General features: G+C 33.3%; 1 protein-coding gene across 1 annotated transcript; it reads left to right on the top strand.

The window, feature by feature from the left end:
- The first annotated feature begins 1,003 nt into the window (after positions 1-1,003).
- LOC108459869 (uncharacterized) lies at positions 1,004-2,289 on the top strand. The gene has a single exon (XM_017759266.2). The coding sequence runs from the start codon at positions 1,198-1,200 to the stop codon at positions 2,143-2,145; it is 948 nt and encodes a 315-aa protein (XP_017614755.1). The 5' UTR covers positions 1,004-1,197; the 3' UTR covers positions 2,146-2,289.
- The last annotated feature ends 19,220 nt before the right edge of the window (positions 2,290-21,509 follow it).

Raw genomic sequence — 21,509 nt, 5'->3', positions numbered from 1 at the left:
TATTTTGTATTCAAAGACCTTTTGCTAATTCGATGTCATTGCTACAAACTGATGCTTGTGGCAAAGCTATTTGTTTGTAGTTAATTTTTTTTTAGTCTTTGTTTTCATCTTATATACCAAAAGCAATTACAACAAATATCATCATTTCTTTATGTTTCTCATTTTTTTGTTAGAAAATTTTCATAACCAACTTTCAATAAAAATGATATATTATATGTGCAAATAAAAATTATTAGATAACATTTTAATGATGAATTTAAACTTACGTAGCCCCCCTTTAGATCACTTCAAGTATTTTAATAAACAAAAAAATATTTGTAAAATATTTAATACGATATTTGAATTTGACACTTTTAATATGCTCTTTATTTTTTGTCTAATATTTAATAAATGTTACATATTTTGGCACTTGAAGGTAACATGGTTAATTTTTAGTGTTTAATTGGTTTAAATGCTTGATTTGATGAAAATTCATAATTAGCTATTAATATTAGCAACTAACTTTCATCAAATAAACCTTAAAATCAAATTAAATCGCATCAATTAAATTGTATTTGATCAAATAAATGCAAAATTAAACAATTTCATAATTAAAATTAAATTTATTCTATTAACAAAATCATGAGAAATTCAAACATAATAATATTAACAATTAACTTTCATCAAATCAATTCTAAAATTCAATTAAACAATAAAAAATTAACACTTTTATTTTTAAATACCAAAATATAAAACTTTTATTAACTACAAATACCATGATTCCACTGTTAAGAATCAAATTCCATACTAAACCAATATATAAAGGGAAAAAACACATATTACAACTGAATGAACTAATACAACGTGGTGGAATAACTGTCTTTGATCTGCTCACCACAAAATTTCCCGTTATTTCGTTTTCAGTGCTCTGTGTTCACTCACCGCCATCAAATATGACTGCGTCACACCTGACACATTAAAACGGACGTTTTCAGTTTTTATCTTTTTAATATTAATCGTTGAAAACGTTTAGGCTGATGCCTTAACGACTCATCCCCAATTCAGTTTCTTGTTCGGATAAAGCCACCCCCATTTCCTTTCTCCCTTTGACCTGGAAATCCCATAATCCGTTTTTTTCCTTTCAATGCTGTGCTATTATTCTTTTTCAAGTGTTCAATCATTTTTCTCCGTTTCAGATAGGTTAGATTGAAGGAAGTTATGGAAATCTCGATTATCAACAGAATCATTGATTTTGAATCGGATATCAACTCTCTGAACAACCCATCTTTCATTTCCCAAGTTTATTCGCTTTTTGGCATTGAAGAAATATACGAAGCTTACAATTTGTGGGAGTGGGGAGCTTTGATTCTTGTCTTAGTAGCCTTGTTGTCTACCATAATCAAAACACTCAAAATTTTGATAATCAGATCTCGGCGGCGTCATTCTTTACAGTCTCAACCTCTTCTAGATGATACAGATTTTGACACTGGCACCGATTCTTCCTGCGTATCTTCAGATGACGAACTAGAATATGAGGAGCCATCGACATCTCACGAATGGCAACAAGTTGATGAAAATTTTCGGGTTAGAGGCTCGGGTTATCTCATCGACCACCAATTGGGAAGCCGTAATTTTACCCTACAAAAGAGACTAAGCAGTATTGGGGGTTTGTTTTCTTGGGCTGAAGAGGTGACCGGCGGAAATAGCGTGGTGAAGCTGTGGGACAATCTAGGGATAGGTTTCCGTTTGGACCTGGATGACAGTCACAACGTTTTAAACATGTATGACGCTAATAAAGAAACAAAGCTCACATCAATTTTTGGTAGGGATTCTGTCATTCATGCGGTTTCAATATCGTCCTCATCGACGGTAATCGTTGTATCTGCTGGCGCTGACTCGTTATCTTCACGAGTAGCCGTCAGCGCGTGGGATAGGAGACTTCATTCTTCTTCACCGGTAATTCTATCAGAATGGAGGCCCACAAGATCGATTGAAAAAATCACAACAATCAATACCAAAGGCATGGAGCAAGTTTACATCAAGGGTGATGTAGTGGGGAAGTTAACGGTTGGCGATATGAGGAAGGTGAGCTCATCGTTGATGAACTCTAACGTTGAAACTTGGTGGGATGCTGATGCCGATTATCATCTCGAACGAGTCAATTAACACATATACTCAATATAGGAAAAAAGGTTGAATGTACAAAATGTGGATTTGGATAGTAAAATAATTAATTTACCCTTTTAATAAATCGAAACTTAATTATCGTGCATTTAGTATTATGGAAAAAATTCATTTTCCATCTAAAAATGTTTAATTTGTATTGGTTAGTGTTAAAAAAAATAAAAAAAAACCAATCGGTCTTTCCATCCTAATGTCAACCTCAGCTGTATATTTTCTTTCCATTTCCTTCCCAACGTCAAACCATTGATGATATCAACCCTTATCATCTTCCTTATTGCTTAGCAAATAGCATAGTTGTATACAAATTCATTTCATCTTCGTTGTTAGCTTGTTAGACAGGAAGAATTTTCTCTAGAATTGTCTAAAGATATTTAGGAATGAATCAACGTGAGGAAGAAGATGGAGAAGTTCTATGTCGTTTTTTATTGGGAAGAAATCAGGAATCTATCGTTCATGGTAGGAGTGTGCTCCTATGGCTATTGGAGTAGTGTAGTTTTCAGCCCTTTTCCTGCTTGTATCCGCAGCAGCACTGCTTAAAATGGAATCTATAAAATTTGAGTCCATCCCTCTTACGTTAGCATTAGAAGTATCTGCCAAAAAAACACAAAGTAATAGTTAGAATTGAAACAACAACTCAAAATAAAAAGTCATGAAAGAGGATAACTATGGAGAAAAAAGAATAACTAAAGCATCTGGCCCCCTCCAAATTATCCCTCCAGCCTAAGTTTGTCCACTCCCTCTACTATATAATGTAATGCATCCATGACCATTTCCATCAGAAGGACATCCAAAGGAGCCTCCTCTTCGTTTGAGGAAATTTCAATCATAGGAGTTGAACTATTAGCAGTCATTTTCTCACCTAAGAGCTGAGTAGCAGAAAGTACAACAGATAGTTCAGCAAGCCCTACACCACCACTAGCAGCAATATTAGTACCTTTAGTATTGGCAAACTCAAATGCCCTAAACCCCTTCACCACCCTTTAGGCACCACCCCCAATTATCTCCTTCACCACCCTTTGGAGGGTCTAAGGGCACCACATAAGCAACACCTTCCAAGACCCTCATCTACAATCCGAGAACAGGCCAAAATGTACTAAGAACTTTAAGGGTTTAAAAGCCAACCCTAGTAAAATTGAAATACTTTGTCGTCATATCCAATTGGCCAAGCTTAGGTATAAGGTACCTTCTCATAATTTTTTACAATCCCTCTATGAAATCACTACTCCTTAAACCATTTAAGTTGATCCCAAATAGCTCGTGCTTCCACACCTTCTAATGGGTGATATCGTAAGGTACAATGATGAGTCGCTTTTTATAGATCATCAAACTACTTCGAGGAACTCCTCATACGCCTCTAAAGAGGGTTTGAAGTTATAAAGTTCATTTGGAGGTATAGTGAACTCGAAGCTATCCTCAAACTTTAACTCCAATGTGTATTTATGTCTGTCTATGCTAGCCCTCCCAAATAATAAGTTCTCAACATGGGGGATTGTAGGGAAATGTGAAATGTGCTCATATTGTAGTAAACATGTAATTGTTTTCTATTTATTTGAACGATGAATAAATAAATAAAGTTAATTTCACATTTCACTATTATGTCTTTTGTATTTTTTGTCTTTCATATTTTGCATGCATAGCAAAATTGTGACAAGCAAATATTATCTCATTGATTGTCTAAGTTCAAACTGAAGATAAGTGGCCTTATAAGAACGTTTACATTGCAAGAAAGAAAACTTACTTTAGTAAATAATCTAAATGAGTCTGTAATCCCGTAAAAGAAGTGAGTAATTGATTCAAATACTGAGAAGGATTATTAAGTCGTCTACAATTCCAATTGGGGAGATGGCTAGTCATGGCTATCGGAGCAATTGACTCCACGAGTAGAGACATAGATGTATTCATTGGTAGAATGATAGATTGGACTGGACCCAAGATGAATTAATTCTAAATCCATTTGTGAAATAATTCACTTGTGATGTTCATGGTGTGATTTACTTAAATCCTGAGTTAATCACTTATCATGTTGTTAGCTTAGGAGGATCAACTCAAAATCGTCGATATGGAGGTTGAATTGGCCTTTGAGAAATTTTGGAGGAAGCAATGATAAATATGCAATAAAGAACACAAGGATTTATAGTGGTTCGACCGTAATTGCCTACTCCACTACCTTAGATTACCACAACTAAGGATTTCCCCAAATTCACTAATTTCACAATCTTTGAACCTTACAATCTCTCTTAAGATTTATGCCTCAAATCGTAAGATACAACTTCCTTAAGGTCTCTTTCCAAACCTTAAGTTACAAACCCTCTCTCAAATAGAAATAAATAAGCAAACAAAGAAATAATCCTTACAAGATTAGGATGTTTGCCAATTAAGCACAAATACAAAGAAGAACAATTAAGCTAAATGAATACAATGAAAGTGTAACACCCCGGATTTTGGGGCTAGAAGTTTTAAGTTTTGTGGTTGAGGTTAGTGAGAAGGCATTTAGTTGGCATTTAAGTGTCAAAATGGGTCTGGTGGTCTGGTAGTAGATTATGTGTTAGTGTGCCTTTGGGTTCAGGGTTCGAGTCTCTGTGTTTGCATTTTGGGAAAACATTTTTTTGTAATTTTGTTTTGTTAAATAATAGTTTTGTTTAAGTTAAAACATATAACCATTTAGTTATATTTTATTTGGAATATTTTTTTTTAGAACTTGCTGGACGTTTTTTTCTTCTTCCACTTATTTTCTTTCCTTTTTATTTGGTTTTTGCTTTTTGCTTTTCCTTTTATTTTGTTGTCTTTCTCCTGGGAAATGGTTTTTGCTGCGCATATTTCGAAGAATTTTGCTCCTCCATCGTTGAATCAGGTGTGGGCTTTGTGCTTTTTCTATTTTATTTACGACTTTTAATTCGACTCTTTGAAGAGTCAACAATTGGTGTGTAAGTGTTCACCAATTTGTTATTTTCGATGTGGTACCATTGTTTTATGCTTAGAACCTGTTAGTTTTGGTATAATCTCAAGTTATCGAGGGCGAGAAAGTGCTATGAGGGCGAAAGCACGATTTTTTGGGTTGTTTTAAGGTGGTTCCATGACCACACGGGTGGCCACACCGTCATGTGTCAGTTCACACAGCTGTGTGCTTTTAGGAATTAGGGTTTTATGGAAAATTTTGGTGCTACACGGCCATGTGACCGAATTGGAAAAACTAGTCGATTTTTACACGACCGTCTCCTCTGAGCATACGGCGTGTATGTTTAGGAATTAGGGTTTCAGTGATGTGGTGTCACCCGGACTAGCCACACGGGCGTGTGGCTAATTTGGGGATATAGGGAATCCACACAGACTTGTGTTTGGACACACGGCCGTGTCTGCCCTGTACTCTATTTTAGCACAATTAGACAATGAGTTAAACGGCCTATTCCCACGACCATGTCCCTGGTCAACATGGGCATGTGCCTCAGTCACATGGCTGAGTGCCTCTTTTCACACGGGCGTGTGCCTTAGCCACACGGTCGTATGCCCTCTTCACATGGGCGTTTGACCTCCCACATGGCCAGAGTACACGGGCATGTGACCCTAAGTCACTTATATTGGTTCGGTGTACGTTTAGATCTGAAATCGTGTTTGTATGTGTTTCGACTCTTAGCTAGGCTTTAGTGAAGGTTAAGACTTTGATACGGGTTTCTGTTCATGTGTAATTTGTGACTAATGTGTGCGAAATGTCTAATTCTAAACTTGGTTAACTGGGTGTGTGCATGTGTGTATATCTGTTCTGTCTGACTGTCTATTAATGTGTCATTGTTCTGTGATATTGTATGCATACAAACACTTGCATAAAGTAAAGTTTTGGGTGGGATTATGAAGAGAAGGGAGACTGATTCGATCGATTTGGCGCTTTCTTGCAACCTATTCAGACAATGATTTATCGCACTATATCAGATGGCCGACTTTGTCAGATACTATTATCTGATCTAGAAGTTTAAACTGCAACATGTCTATACAGTGGATTACCACATTGCACTATACTGCATATACACCAGCTCTGCTACGTATTAATGTCTGAGTGGCTTAGTCCACATATATGGTGTGTAGAGTTGGTGATGGTTGTGAAACTAACTAAAAATTCGACTAAGGCAAGCACACCTATCAAACAGTAGTATAGTTATGGTAAGACTGGAAATATCGTATCCACAAGGACTAAAAGTACTAGTAATTACTATCTTTTTATTATCTAGCCTAAAAATTAAGAGAATGTTTTTAACTAAAACTAACTATCTAATTAACTAATATTACGAGAGAGAGAAAAAAATTGGAAAATATTTTTAGAAAACCGATGGAGAAGACAATACCCAAGGAAGAATCCACCTAGACTTCACGTATCTCTTCTGAATTAGACGATTTATTCACTTGACTTAATCCATAGAAATCCCTGATTTATATTAATACCTCTCTCAAGACTAAGAACAATTGACTCTAGGTTGATTAATCGAAATCTCTTTCTAATTAAAACCCCTATTGTCACATTAACTCTATCTATGGATTCCCTTATTAGATTTGACTCTAATCTGGCAGATTTATGTCATCCTATCTCTAGGATTGCATGCAACTCTGCTTAATTATGAATGATCTACTCTTAAACAGGGACTTGTGCTCCACTGAATAAGCATATCAAAAACCTGAATTAATATCCTGGAATATTAAAGCAAGGGTTAAAACTCACAATTAATAATAAGAACAAGTATTTATCATATAATTCAAATAGTAATAAGATCCGTCTTAGGTTTCATCTCCCTTAGGTATTTAGGGAGTTTAGTTCATAATAATGGAAAACATCTCCAAATTGGGAAAACAACAAAAGATAAAGAAACCCAAAGAACTTCTAAGAAAATTGAATGGAGATCTTCAGTCTTGAAGTAGATCCTGCTTCCGAGCTGATTCTGTTGGCTGTCCTTCAGTATTTTCTGCCTTCTACTCTCGTGTCCCCTTTAATCCTCTTCTAGGATGTTTATATAGACTTTGGAATGCTTCCAAACCCTCAAAATTAGCCTTTTTCAAGTAGAATTAAACTTGGGCTCAACAGGGGCACGGTCGTGTGCCACGCCCGTGTAAAGGTGCTCAAGCCGTGTGTAATTCTGAGTTGGTTTTTAGTCGACACGGCCATGACACACAGGCGTGTGGCCTACCCGTGTGCCTCACACGGGTGTGTAGTCTACCCATATGGAAGTGCCTAGGCCGTGTGGAATACTGAGATAAGCCCATTTTGTCTGTTTTTGGCCCATTTCTTGCTCTTTTTGCTATCTTAAGCTCTCCTGAGTATAAAACATGAAATTAAACGATTAGGAGCATCAAATTCATTAAATCTTATGATAATCCTTCCAAAAATATGCCAAGCATAGGGTAAAAACATGTATATATTATGGTTTATCAGTTGGATGGGCCCTTTGTGGTCTTATGTGGTGTGTTTTGGTTGGATGAGCTTAATCAGCTCTTATGGGGTGTGATCAGGGAACGGAGAGATGTGTTGGATGGATAGGTGAGTTTTATTACTTGAATGCATTTCATACACATCTGTTTGAGAGTTTTGGGTGCTAGACTATCTGACTGTATTCTGTCTGTCTGTGTGTGTGTGACTTGGTTTGCTTGAGTGTTATGTTCTGTTGGGACGTTAGTTCCGAGTTTACTTTCTGACTCAGTGAATATCTGTAAATCTATTGCATTATTGAATTAAATTCCATAATTCTATTTTTGGTCTCGATTTGAACTCATACTAAGCTCGTGTGGCTCACCCCATTAGCGTTTCCCCTTGCAGGTCATTAACTTCACCTGCAGCAACAAGTATCAATACCTACAAAAAGATATCGATATTTTTTGTAATTAATACTGATTTCAGTGACAGTTGGAGTAGGAATATCGATACCTTAGGAAATATATTGATACCTTAAGATATGTATCGATACTGGATCGATACCTACCAGGGTTTGAAAATGATAGAATGTCAATTTGGTATTGATTATCAGAGGGGTATTGATATCTTGTAAAATATTGATACTCAGAAAAAAAAATATCGATACTTTTTGCCTGAGCAATTCTATCTTGTTTGAAAATGGTTAAAATATATTTGAAAATGTTTGACTCAATTGAAACCATTTCAACTTGATTTTTATGAAATTTCTCAACTCTACTTTTTTTCAAAAACACTTCAATTTGTTATCCAATAAGACTTAGTTTAACAATCTCCCCTTTTATAATATAACACAACATTTTGTAAAAAAAAATTTAAATATATTGCTCCCCTTAATAAAATTCCTTTTGAATTTAAGCTCCCCCTATATAAAAATCATTTTCAATTTAAAGCATAAATATTTGGAGCATAATGTGACATTCATTTTGCTTTGAAAACATAGTCACTAAAATTGGCATATAAACAATCAATCAACCATAAAATTTACCTTTCTCTTCTCTCTTTTTTTGTTATATAAAGAAAAATCAAGTAAAACTTAAGAGGAAAAGAACGTGGTTAGTCTAAAGATAGATATATTAAAAATAAAGAACAAATGAACTACCATACCAAATAACATTAAGGTGCAATCACATAGAATTTGCATTTGTTCACGTTGAAGCAATGCACCTTACCTACAAACATTGTAACATCCTGATTTTGGGCTTAGTCGAAACAGTGGTTTTGGGACCACAAATCCGATGAGAAAAATTTTATTTTTATTATATTTTTATGATCTACGATTTCACGAAATGATTTTGTGAAAATTTCGTTCAAAAATTTCGACGTTTGGGCACTCAATTTAGTAAAAAGGACTAAATTGTAAAAAGTGCAAAAGTTGAGTTCTACATGTTAGAGGTATCAAATTGTTATGAAATTTTAAATGGGAGGTCCTTAAATGATAGTTAAACCATTGTATAACTTGTTGGACAAAAATGGCCTTGATTGGGTAAAATTTGAAAGAATAGCAAAAAGGGCATTTTGGTCATTTAGGGGTAAAATGAATTAAAAGACAAATTTTAAACTCCAAATGTGTCCCTTTCTTCTTGCTACAGAAGAATGTACCAAGAGCAGCCATGGTTGGGGTTTGGCCAAGCTTCCAAGCTCAATAGTAAGTGATTCCGAGATCCGTTTTTAATGTTCTATGTATTTTTGAAATCCCGGTAACATGATCTGCTCATTTCTACCATTATTTTGAGCTAGGATTTATGTTTAAAAATTTACCCATGAATGATATGCATGTATTTTGATGTTTAATGGTAGAATATGAAGCTTGAAATTGTGTTAAACAAATTTTGCAAAGCGATTTTACGTGAAAACGAGTAAAACGATATAAGCGGTAAAAATACCTAATGTTCATAAGTACATGTTAGAGTAAGAATTTGATGTTGCCATAGAAGGGAAAAATGATCAGCGTGTCATAAAAAATAAGAAAATAGGAAGATGTTTAATTTTCGAACCTTGAGGCAAAAGAGAAAATATGCAAAAGTTTAGGGGTCAAAATAAAAATTTGTAAAAATATGATTTTTAGACCCATATGAATAGTGTGACTGATTAGTAGGCTAAATGTGATATTATAGATCAAGGAAATCAAGATTTGGGATTAAATAAGGAAAATACAAGGTTATGGACTAGAATGGTAAATTGCTATTTCTGGATCCGAGGTAAGTTTGTACGTAAATAATTTATCGATTCTTTTTATTTTGTTATGTTTTGTTATCATATGAAATGTGACTGCCTATAGAATGATTATTTGTTGTAAATTGCAAATTGAAAAAGGACTATGAATAAATTGTAACATGTTGGAAAGTGAGGAATTTCTCGGTTGAGCCTTCGGAATAGAAATGATACGAATGATCTATTGTGAGGTCACGTGTGTAGTACTAAGTACAGACTACTACGTGTACCGGATAATTGGTCGCATGTGTAGTACTAAGTGCAGGCTACTATGCGTACCCGATAACTTCGATCACGTGTGTAGTACTAAGTGCTAGCTACTATGCGTACCAGATAGCTTTGGCTACAAGTGTGAAATATGTGCAGGCAACTGAGTATCAGTTATTATTCCGAAGAGTTCAACGGGAAAATCGATTAAGTAAAAATACATGTGAACATGATTATATGATGAATAAGTGCAAGTATATGTTTAAGAAAATTTTGAGCAATATGCTTGATATTTGAGTGAACTTCGATAAGACAAAATGGATTAAGTGAAATTATGTAAGAGTGAATTTTAGTAATAAAACAGTGTTGGACAGCAACAGTTGTGTGACTTTTAAAATTCACCAAAAATTGTGTAAGTTTAATTAAATTTCAAATAAATTATGGAATTAAATCTTAATAAGTATATTTTCATATAAAAGAAACAGGGGGAGAAAAAGAGTTGTATATTATGTGATATTATAATTTTTGTGAGATGGTGTTAGAATGAATTCGAGATCCCCTATTCTGACTTGGAAAAATTGTTAAAAATTGTAGAAAAATAATTATGGGTTATAATTTATATTCTTAGAATCTTTTATGAGTATACTTTTAATAGAAACAAATTGGAACATTATCTGAGTCTCGTACTATGAGAAAAATAAATTTTAGTGAAGAAAGGTCGAAGCTGTCAAACAGCGAAATAGGGGAGACTTTGAATGATAAACTGTATTTATTGGCCGGACCAAAAATTCTGAAAATTTTATAGTAGAAAGATATATGAGTATAGTTTCTATAAAATTTACGGATCTTAATTTGGAGTTCCTTAACTCCAGATATAAATGATTTATTGACTGTGACTCAAGAAAGCAGCTTAACCAGAACATGTGTAAATGTACAATTGGGTTAATTTTACTATGGAAAGCATGTTAGTAAATTGCTTATTATTATTTCATGCGAGCTTACTAAGCGTAAAGCTTACCCCCTCCTTTCCATTTCTTTTAGTGTTGTCAGGTTAGCTCAGGGTTGGAGATCGTCAGAGGCAGCATCATATTATCAAGCCAACACCTTGACAGTATAGACACATATGCTAGAATTATCAAGTGAGTGGCATGTATAGGGACCTAGTTTTATAACATGTGTTATTACAATTTGGCCAAATATATTGGTCTTTAGTGAGCTATTGATTCTGACTTATAAATCTAGCTATTTATGTTATATTTGATATTGGTGACGTGCATATGCTTGTTTGTCATGCATGGTTGGTAATATGTTATGTGTTGTTGTGAATGTTTAAGTCCGTTAACGCCTCGAACCCTATCCTGACGTTGGATACGGGTGAGGGGTGTTACAAACATAGAATTAAGTTTTTGGTACCCAATATCTTTTGGGTCCATAATCATTACTTTTAAAAATCCTATTCCCTTTAGGTATCCATTTTGAAAGAGCTACGTTGTCTTGGGTAACACTAAGTCCTTTAGGTACCCATACACTTTTAACAAATTTTCCCTTGTAAAATCTTGAGGGGCCTCTATGTTTATAGAAAGTTGAGCTATTTTTAATAAATTTTCGTTTTGAATTTTCTCCTTTTTCAAAAACTTTGTTAAAGTGAGCTTTTTCACTCTTAAGCAACTCAAGTTGCTTTTGATGATCCTTATGAACTTTCGAAAGTAAATTATGCAAGTCAAAATTTTTCTTTTCAAAGTCATTAATAACTTCTTCAATTTTGTTTACTTTCTCTTCAAGTTCATGATTGGTTTTGGAAAGTAAGTCATTTTTATTTCTCAATTTTGAAACATTTTTCTTGTGTTTTGACATCATGACTTTAAATTCCAAACCCAATTCATCATAAGCATCTTGCAACTTGTCAAAAGAATAATCATTTAAAGTAGATGAGTTAGAAGTTACCTTAGGATCATTGATGGCCATAAGGCATAAGTTGGCTAATTCATCATCAGATGAATCTTTATCACTCCAAGCAGCAATATAGGCCTTTTGTTTGCTAGACCCCTTCTTTTTAAGTTGAGGACAATCATACTTGATATGTCCCAGTTTGTTGTACTCATAGCAAATAATAGGATCTTTAATAGGATCTTTCTCCTTGGTAGATTCAAGCTTGGGTCTTTCCTTCTTTTGAAATTCTCTTTCTTTGTTGGACCTCATGAATCTCTTGAATCTTCTAGCAAACATCCCTATCACTTTATCTTTATCCACCTCTTCACTTGATTCACTATCGTTATTAGTGGTGGATTTTAGATCTTTTCCAACATTCTTATTCATAACTCTTTCTTCTTCGCTCCCTTTGTTAAGCCTCATCTCATGTGTAAACAAAGAACCGATAAGCTCATCTAATGACAAAATTTCCAAATTCTTTGCATCTTCAATTACGGTCACCTTGGTGTCCCATGATGTAGGTAAGCTATGAAGCACCTTCCTTACCACCTCTTCATTTGGATAAGTCTTCCCATAAGACCTCAATACATTTAAGATCACTGTAAATCGATCAGACATCTCTTTGATATCTTCTTTAGGCTTCATCTTAAAAGTTTCATTGTCGAGAGTAAGGATACCAAGTTTAGACTTCTTCACTTGGCTAGTGCCTTCATGGTGAATTCAAGCTTGTCCCATATCTCATTGGCGTTTGAACAAGAAAAAAAATTTACTATACTCATCCGGACCAAGTGCACAAAATAGAGTATGCATTGCCTTAGCATTCTGTTGCATGTTCTTCCTATCTTCATCATTCCATTTATTATTGCTCTTTGGAACAAAAATCTTTGATTCTTTCTTTTGAGGTATGGTTGGACCATCCATGATGATGTCCCACATGGCATAATTATTAGCTTGTATAAACAAGGTCATTCTAGTCTTCCAATAAGAATAATTTGCATCATTGAAATAAGAAAGTCTATTGATAGATTGAGACTCACCAAGGAATATTGACATAAAAGTAGATGTCATTGTTGTTGAATGAGTTGATGATCGTTTTGAGCTTTTTCGAGGATCTTATCTTATTTTTTAAACCCTCTTTAGAGGGTAGCTCTGATACCAATTGTTCACTCAGAAGGATCAACTCGAAATTGTCGATAGGGAGGTTGAATTGGCCTTTGAGAAATTGTGGTGGAAGCAATGAAAAATCTATAACAAATAACACAATGATTTATAGTGGCCCGGCCCCAATTGCCTACTCCATTACCTTAGCTTACCACAACTAAGGATTCCCCCAAATTCACTAATTTGGCAACCTTTGATGATAAGGTTTAACCTTACAATCTCTCTTAAGATTTATGCCTCAAATCTTAAGATACAACTCTCTTAAGGTTTCTACCCAAACCTTAAGTTACAAACCCTCTCTCAAAGATAAAAAAAAATAAGCAAACAAAAAAATAATCCTTACAAGATTAGGATGTTTTCCAATTAAGAACAAATACAAAGAAGAACACTTGAGCTAAATGAATATAATGAAAGCTCACAAGTGTTTACAAGAAAAGGTCTGAAAGAATTAAACTCTAAGTTGTTTTGTTTGATCTTTAAGCTTTGCACATGTCTCTTATTGTTGCTAAACCTTTAAAAGATGGTATTTATACCCTCTAATTGATTTCCAACTGTTGTGGTTGTTGTACAAGTGAATGTAGCCTTTAGGGATGAAATACCAGGTTATTAACTTCACCTGTAGCAACAAGTATTGATACCTACTAAAAGGGTATCGATATTTTTTGTAATTAATGCTGATTTCAATGACCGTTGGAGTAGGAATATCGATACCTTAAGAAAAATATCGATACTGGAACGATACTTACCAGGGTTTTAAAATGGAAGAATGTCAATTTGGTATTGATTATCGGAGGGGTATCAATATCTTGTAAAATATCGATACTTAGACAAAAAGTATTGATACTTTTTTGTCCTGGAGCAATTCTAGCTTTTTTGAAAATGGTTAAAACATATTTGAAAATGTTTGACTCAATAACCATTTCAACTTGATTTTTATGAAATTGCTCAACTTTACTTTTATTCAAAAACACTTTAATTTGTTATATCAAAACATATTATCCAATAAGGTTTAGTTTAACACATGTGTATGCAAGTCATGTGCTTTGATATAAGTGGAGGCTTATGCTCTAAAGATGATCAAGCCCATAGCCGGTATGTTGAGTACATGACTTATGTATGGCATGGCTTTACTAGAAACAATGGAATTCATAGCTCAACTATAGAGCTAATGATATCATCTTATTAGTATTGTGTGGATTGATAAATATGGAACATGGCCACAAGTTGCTTGTTCTCGAATGAGCAATTTATCACAATCATTTGTTGACAGTGATCACATTAATCATTAAAAAGACACAATGGTGACAATGAGATAAAATAGGATTGTATTGAATGAACGGATTTAACTAGAAAGAATCAAGGATATCTATAACGCGTAGGTTTGTGCAAGTGTAAATAATCATTATCAAGTAATAAGTAAGTATTGAGTTATCGTCTCCACAGGGATTTTATTTGTGCTAAGTCACCTAATTTGTAAAATTATATTAACAATTTGGTAAATAAAAATACAATATAGTTTTGAAGTGATTATTAAAATATATTAAACTAAATGCAATGATCCCTAATGCAGATTATCCTAAGTATGCAAACTATATGAATGAAATAGATTTTAACAAAATTAAACACAATTTGCAACAATTATAACATAAATAAACTAGGACAATTACTTTAATTAAACTCAACTTATTATCAAGATGCTTAATAACATTTGGAAAAACATTCCATGACAACTCGATCTTTCATGAGTTTGGAAACCACATTAGGTCCATTCGAAATCTTTTACTTAGTAAATACGCATTTTACTAATCCTTATTTACTAAGGGTTTCTTAGTATTCATGTGAGGTAACAGGGACGTGTTAGGTTTGAAACAGTTTAATCACACAAATCTAAAAACTATGCAGATAACAGAGCTTGGTTAGAGTTGTTAATCAACCTGCAATTTAATCAGGTTAGGAACTAAATTGAGCATGCACATTTCAATTATGCGTCCATTATCATCGTCTAATTAGGATCGTTCAGCTAATTCAGGTGCAATTCAATCACGTATGAACAAAATAAAAACTTGATTTTAATTGAAAACATGATCAATTGAGGCACAAACATTATAAGCATGAGTCAAATAAATATTATTTAATCAAAGCAATCATCCTAGCTTAAATAAAATTAAGCTAACATTGTTGTAAACAAGAACAAAGAACACATAGCAAACATTTTTAGATTAAATTAAAGAAAGGAAAGATTAAAACCCAAATCAAAGTAGCTATCACCCAAAACTCTGACTAACTAGGCTCCTTCGCTTCTTTGCTTTGCTCCTTTGCTAATGGCTCTCCAAGGTGGCCGACCAAGGGCTCTTTAAGAGGCTTAATTGCTAAAATCTCTATGAAGAGATGATGCTAGGCGTGGGGAATGGAAAAGCTAAGAGAATTTGGAGAGAAGAGAGAATGATGAATGATGAGGGATGAGGGATGAGGGATGATGAATGAGGGAATGAAGGGGTCATATTTATAGGTGAAGAGAGGTGGGTAATTTGCTAAAAATAGCTAGGTTAAGTCTCTTCAAATCTCTTCCTTGGATGGCCGGCCACAATTAGTGGAATTTGAGCTGATTTTTGCTTGATTTTTAAGCAAATTAAATGTCATAATAACTCAGGACTAAGACTCAGTCAATCGTAAATCTTCGGGCAAATCTCTAATTTCTTCAACAATACAAGGACCTTGTGTAATTAAACCAAAAAGTGGCTTAAAAGAACAGCCACTGGCCTAATTTGGGTTGACTTGGTCTTCAATTTAGACGGTTTTATAATCCAATAAAGCTATCAAACCTATCCAAAATAAATTAATAAGTTAAAAGACCAAAGAATAAAATTTAACCAATTTAAATAATTAATTAAAATCTAAATTATTAATGAAATATTTTAAAATGAATTATTAAATATAATTTTACATTTTATTATTTAATTTAATCATGCATGGCCCATTTTTGTCTTAAAAATATAATATCTCAAATCAATATAAAATAAGTCATTTTATGCATGAAAACTATATAATAAAGCATAAAATCACATTTTAATAATTTCTATGTCCTAATTTCATATTTTCACATATTTATTAATTTATTAAACAATTACTTAGTTTTAACAACAAATTTAAGTAAAAGGTAATAAATTACATAAGAAAAATCCTATATATTTTCAGTTGACAATATCATATGAGCATAACACACACATGACAAGGTCATTGGACAAAACAGTTGGATGAACTACTTTCATAAAGAGTATACAATAAGGAGTTTTCAATCATGGTACTTCTAGTGGACTGACTCCATGATTAAGTAATTGCGAATTATCGGAACGATACTTCTGGACATAATTGTAATTGCTAAAACCTAATTGTATATGTCTAATTGGTCCTCCGCTAGCTCAATAAAAGCTCGATCAAACGGCATTTGAATCAAAAGAAAATTCTAAAACTTTAGAAATAATTTAATTAAGTCAATTTATTCGATGTGAAATTAAATTAGGTGGTCGTGAGAATTGTTCAACTAGAGAATTTGATTAAAGAATTTTCTTAAAAAATTAATTTAGAAATCTAAGTGATTTTTGGAAAAAATAATTTTGATCAAGTAAAATTAAATTAATCAAATTAAATAAATTAATATGATATTTTTGGAAATTAATTTTCAAGTCAGACAATTGGCCCAATAGGTAATTGAACTTGAAAATTGGACCTAAGATCGTAAATTGGGTTTGGGAGCTTAAAAAATCGAGATCAAGACTCAAAAACTGGTTGAACCGGTCTCGATATGTGAATCTTTGCTAACAGTCCAACCGGTGGCTAGACCGGAAAGGTCAGGTCATCACTAACCCAGACAGAACCAACCCGGGGTGTTGTAAGGGTGTTGCACCTGCATTACCGGACACGGCGGTGCCGGCGGCTACGACGACGATGTCCCGATGACCAACGGTAGTTGGTCTTCAGTGATTGAGTAGTGGAAGAGTTACACTCCTACTGATACTCTACCAGAGAATTTGATTTCAAATTAACTATTTCAAAAATAATATTATTTTAATAGTTTAATATTAAATTTAATTTAATACTTATCTTAATAGTATTTTATTAATTTAATATTAAAAGATTATCTTAATATTAAATTTAATTTAATGTTTATCTATATTATTTTAATAAGATTTAATATTAAATTTAATCTAATATTTATCTTGATAAATATTATATTAATTTAATATTAAAGTGATTAAGTTTAATCATAGTTGATCTCTCTAAACTCTTCCTGTATAAAGAGAGTCTTGTGTCATTATTTTACACACACTTGAATTCAAGAGGAAGTAAAAGCCGAGCATCAGGCACCTTCTGGATTGCTTCAGCCGATCATGATACCTAAATGGAAACGGGACAGAGTCACGATGGATTTTGCATCTGGCCTACTGTTGACACCGAGCAAGAAAGATGCAATCTGGGTTATTGTGGATAGATTGACTAAATTGGCTCATTTTGTTCCTGTTCATACAGATCATTCGCTTGACATGCTTGCTGATTTATACGTTTCTCAGATTGTAAGATTACACGGTGTGTCTATATCTATTGTTTCGGATAGAGATCTGAGGTTTACATCGCGGTTTTGGAAGAAACTACAAGATGCATTAGGTATAAAATTATATTTCAGCACAGCTTTCCATCCACAAACAGATGGTCAGTCCGAACGAATCATTCAGATACTTGAGGATATGTTGAGATGTTGCATTCTCGAGTTCGAAGGTACGTGGGAACGATTCGAAGGTACGTGGGAACGATACTTACCTCTGATTGAATTCGCGTACAATAATAGCTTTCAATCGAGTATCAAAATAGCACCTTACGAGGCTTTGTACGATCGTAAACGTCGTACACCATTGTATTGGACCGAGCTCAGTGAAAATAAATACACAGGGTCGATTTGATTAGAGAGACTGAACAGAAAGTTAAAGTGATCCGTGAAAGTCTAAAAACAACGTCAGATCGTCAAAAATCGTATGCGGACTTGAAACGAAAAGATATAGAGTTTCAGATCGGGGAAAAAGTATTTTTGAAAGTCTCAAAGTATTTTTAAAAGTCTCACTGTGGAAGAAAATACTCAGATTCGGTCATAAAGGAAAATTGAGTCTGAAATTTATTGGGCCATATGAGATCATAAAGCGTATCGGACTAATTGCGTACAGATTGTTGTTGCCACCTAAGTTAGAAAAGATCCATAATGTATTCCATGTCTCGGTGCTTCATAGATATCGATCTGATCCCTCACATGTGATTAATCCGTCAGAGATTAAGATTAAGCCCAATATGACATATGAGGAAGAACCAATTCGCATTCTAGCTCGCGAGGTTAAAAAATTGTGAAATAAGAAAATTCCGTTAGTTAAAGTACTGTGGCATAAACACAGAGTCGAGGAAGCAATATGGGAGCCAAAGGATGCTATGAAAGAGCGTTATCCGAACCTATTCACCGGTAAGATTTTCAGTGACAAAAATTCCTAAGGAGGGAGAGTTGTAATAGCCTGATTTAGACCCTAATCAGAACGGTGGTTTCGGGACCACGAATCCGAGTTATAAAAATAGTTAAAAAATTATTTTTTGTGTTTATTATGTGTGAAATTATATCTGTGAAATTTTCGTGTTTTAATTTTGTCATTTGAGTGCCCGAATAATTAAAAGGGCTTAATCACGTAAAATGAAAATTTGATGGTTAATTATAAAAGGGCCGAAACGAATGTGTCTTTATAAGAGGAAGTACTTATGTTGTAATTATGCCATTGATTTTATGTATGGATGGCATTAGACATATAATATATAGTTTTATTATAAAATCATTAAGGTTAAATATGTAAACTAATTAATATGTTAATATATCATAAAACATAAAAAATAAAATAAAGCCATTTTTCTGTTCATACTTTTTTCTTGCCGAAAACAAAAGAAAAGAAAAAGAAAACTTAGGTTTGGCGATTCTCAAGCTTGATTTAAGGTAAGTTCTAGCTCAATTTTTGTTAATTTTTACGTTTTTGAGATCGTTGCTATGTTATGTACAAAGCCCAAGCTTGAATTTTTCATTTTGATGAAAATTTTGAGTTATGCCATTGATGAATATTTGAGTTTTGTGATGTTAGTTGGTGAAATATGAAAGATTTGTTTTGGATTAACATGTTTTGTATTAGAATTTTGATGATTTTGAGTAATTAGGACTAAATTGCAAAAATAATAAATTGAGGTACTAAAATGTGAAATAAATGAAATGTATGGACTTGTATGAACACTAGGAACATTCGACCTAGGCATGATGTGTGCAAATTTTGTATGTTTTGTGTTTTGTGCAATTTTGACTAAATTGTAAAAAGTGTAAAATATCGGGGTAAAATAGTAATTTTCCCATTTATGTGTTTGTGGACTAAATTGAGTAAAAATATATTTGAATGAGTTTAATTTGAATATGTTTAGATCAAGAACCAAAGAAATCATATTTGGATCGGAGGAAAACTAAAGTTGTCGACTGGCCGTCCCGTTCCGTTTTTCATCATCCGAGTAAGTTTATAAGTGAATAAATATTGTTAGTATTGATTATTTACGAGTTTATATGCTGAAATTGAATTATGTGAATTTATATAAGTGAAATTCAAATATGAGAACTAAGTTTACGAGTTTGATTCGATCGAGTTACGACGTCCAGAAGCCCCGTACAAACCATAGGATCATGTTATGTGTTTTTGTGTAAGACCACGTCTAGGACGTTGGCATTGATATATGTGTTTTCGTGTAAGACCACGTTTGGTACGTTGGTACTGATATATGTGTTTTCGTGTAAGACCACGTCTGGGACATTGGCATCGATATATGTGGTTACGAGTAAGACCATGTCTGGGACATCGGCATCATATTTGATTAGTGTAAGTCCCTGTCTGGGACAGTGGCATCGATATGAGATAGCATGTAAGACCACGTCTGAGACGTTGGCATTGTTTGATATGTGTGATTATCTAAGTATCTTATTCAATCCCTAATGGTTCAATGGGCAATATCAAGATAAGATAAAATGTGAAATCGAGCTAAAATGTCAGGTATGTGTTAAGATAAATGATTTAAAAGACAAGTTAAGTATATATTTGATATGAACAAATGAAATATGCATTATGAAAGTGAGAATTATATATGTTTATATGAATTTATGTTTATTCGGCCAAGTTAATATATTTACATATCGTTCCTGTGATGGTATATGAGTTTTAAGCATGAAAAATGTGTATTTGATTATAGATTACTTGATTCGGTTTAGTTGATTCAATACTAATGTTCAATTAAATATTTATTTGCTTATAACTTACTAAGCTACAATAGCTTACTGTGTGTGTTCTTGCTTACCTCTGTTTTATAGATTTTGGATTCAAGTTACAAGCTCAAGGATCTTCAGCAAAGTCTATCACACTATCGACTGTCTTCGGTATTTTTATGAGTGAATTTTTGAATCTATGGCATGTATAGGCTGAATTATACTTTTGAAATGTTGGATTTTGGTTTATGTATAATTTAAGCCATGCGAAAATGGCTTAACTTCTATGCTTGAATTCGGTTATGTTTGTTTATGGTTTAAGTTCATTTTGGTTATAATGTTATGTGTCATGGATGAAAGGTATTTGTGATATGTGTTTTATACATTGAAAATGATTGGTAATTTTGGATGTATATGTATTTGATTGAATAGTCTATGGTATATGCATTAGTGACAATATATGTGAATTCGGTTGTTGAGCTTTGATAAGTAACACAAATAGTTTATAATTAGCATCAATTATGGTAAGTTTGAAGTATGATATGTATTACTGTGTGAACGGTTTAGTAATTTGGGCTAGTAATGAAATATAATGTTGATGATTTAGATATAAACTATATGTAAATATTTGAGGGTGTATTAGTCTTTTTGATTCAATTTGTAATGAAAATGTATGTGCATATATTATGCTCGGTTGGTTGATAAATTAGGTACGGTTGATGAATATAAATACTTTGTATGTTATACGATTGTTTTGGTTATTATGCTTTGTTTAAAGTATGGTAATAAAAGATCAAATATTGAGTTATATATATATTTGTGAAAAATAAAATAAAATCAAATAAAGAACACACAAATTTTACGTGGAAACCCTTTCAGGAAAAAAACCACGGGCAGAGGAGAAGAAAATTCACTATGTCGAAAAATTTGAATCTAATACAAGAGGAATAGACTATGTCTATTTATAGGCTTGCAAAGCCATATTCTAGTAGGATTGAAACACCTTATCCTAATCAATATAAAATAGATGGAGTTTAATAAGGTTTAAAAACCTTATTCTAAAATAAAATAAAAGAA

The sequence above is a fragment of the Gossypium arboreum genome, chromosome 4 (assembly GCF_025698485.1).
Source record: "Gossypium arboreum isolate Shixiya-1 chromosome 4, ASM2569848v2, whole genome shotgun sequence".
NCBI classification, from domain to species: domain Eukaryota; kingdom Viridiplantae; phylum Streptophyta; class Magnoliopsida; order Malvales; family Malvaceae; genus Gossypium; species Gossypium arboreum.
This window is presented reverse-complemented; position numbering and strand designations above follow the sequence as displayed.

What these genes read in the sequence shown, in the direction of transcription:
- LOC108459869 (XM_017759266.2), top strand. Translation starts at nt 1,198, where the DNA reads ATGGAAATCTCGATTATCAACAGAATCATTGATTTTGAATCGGATATC.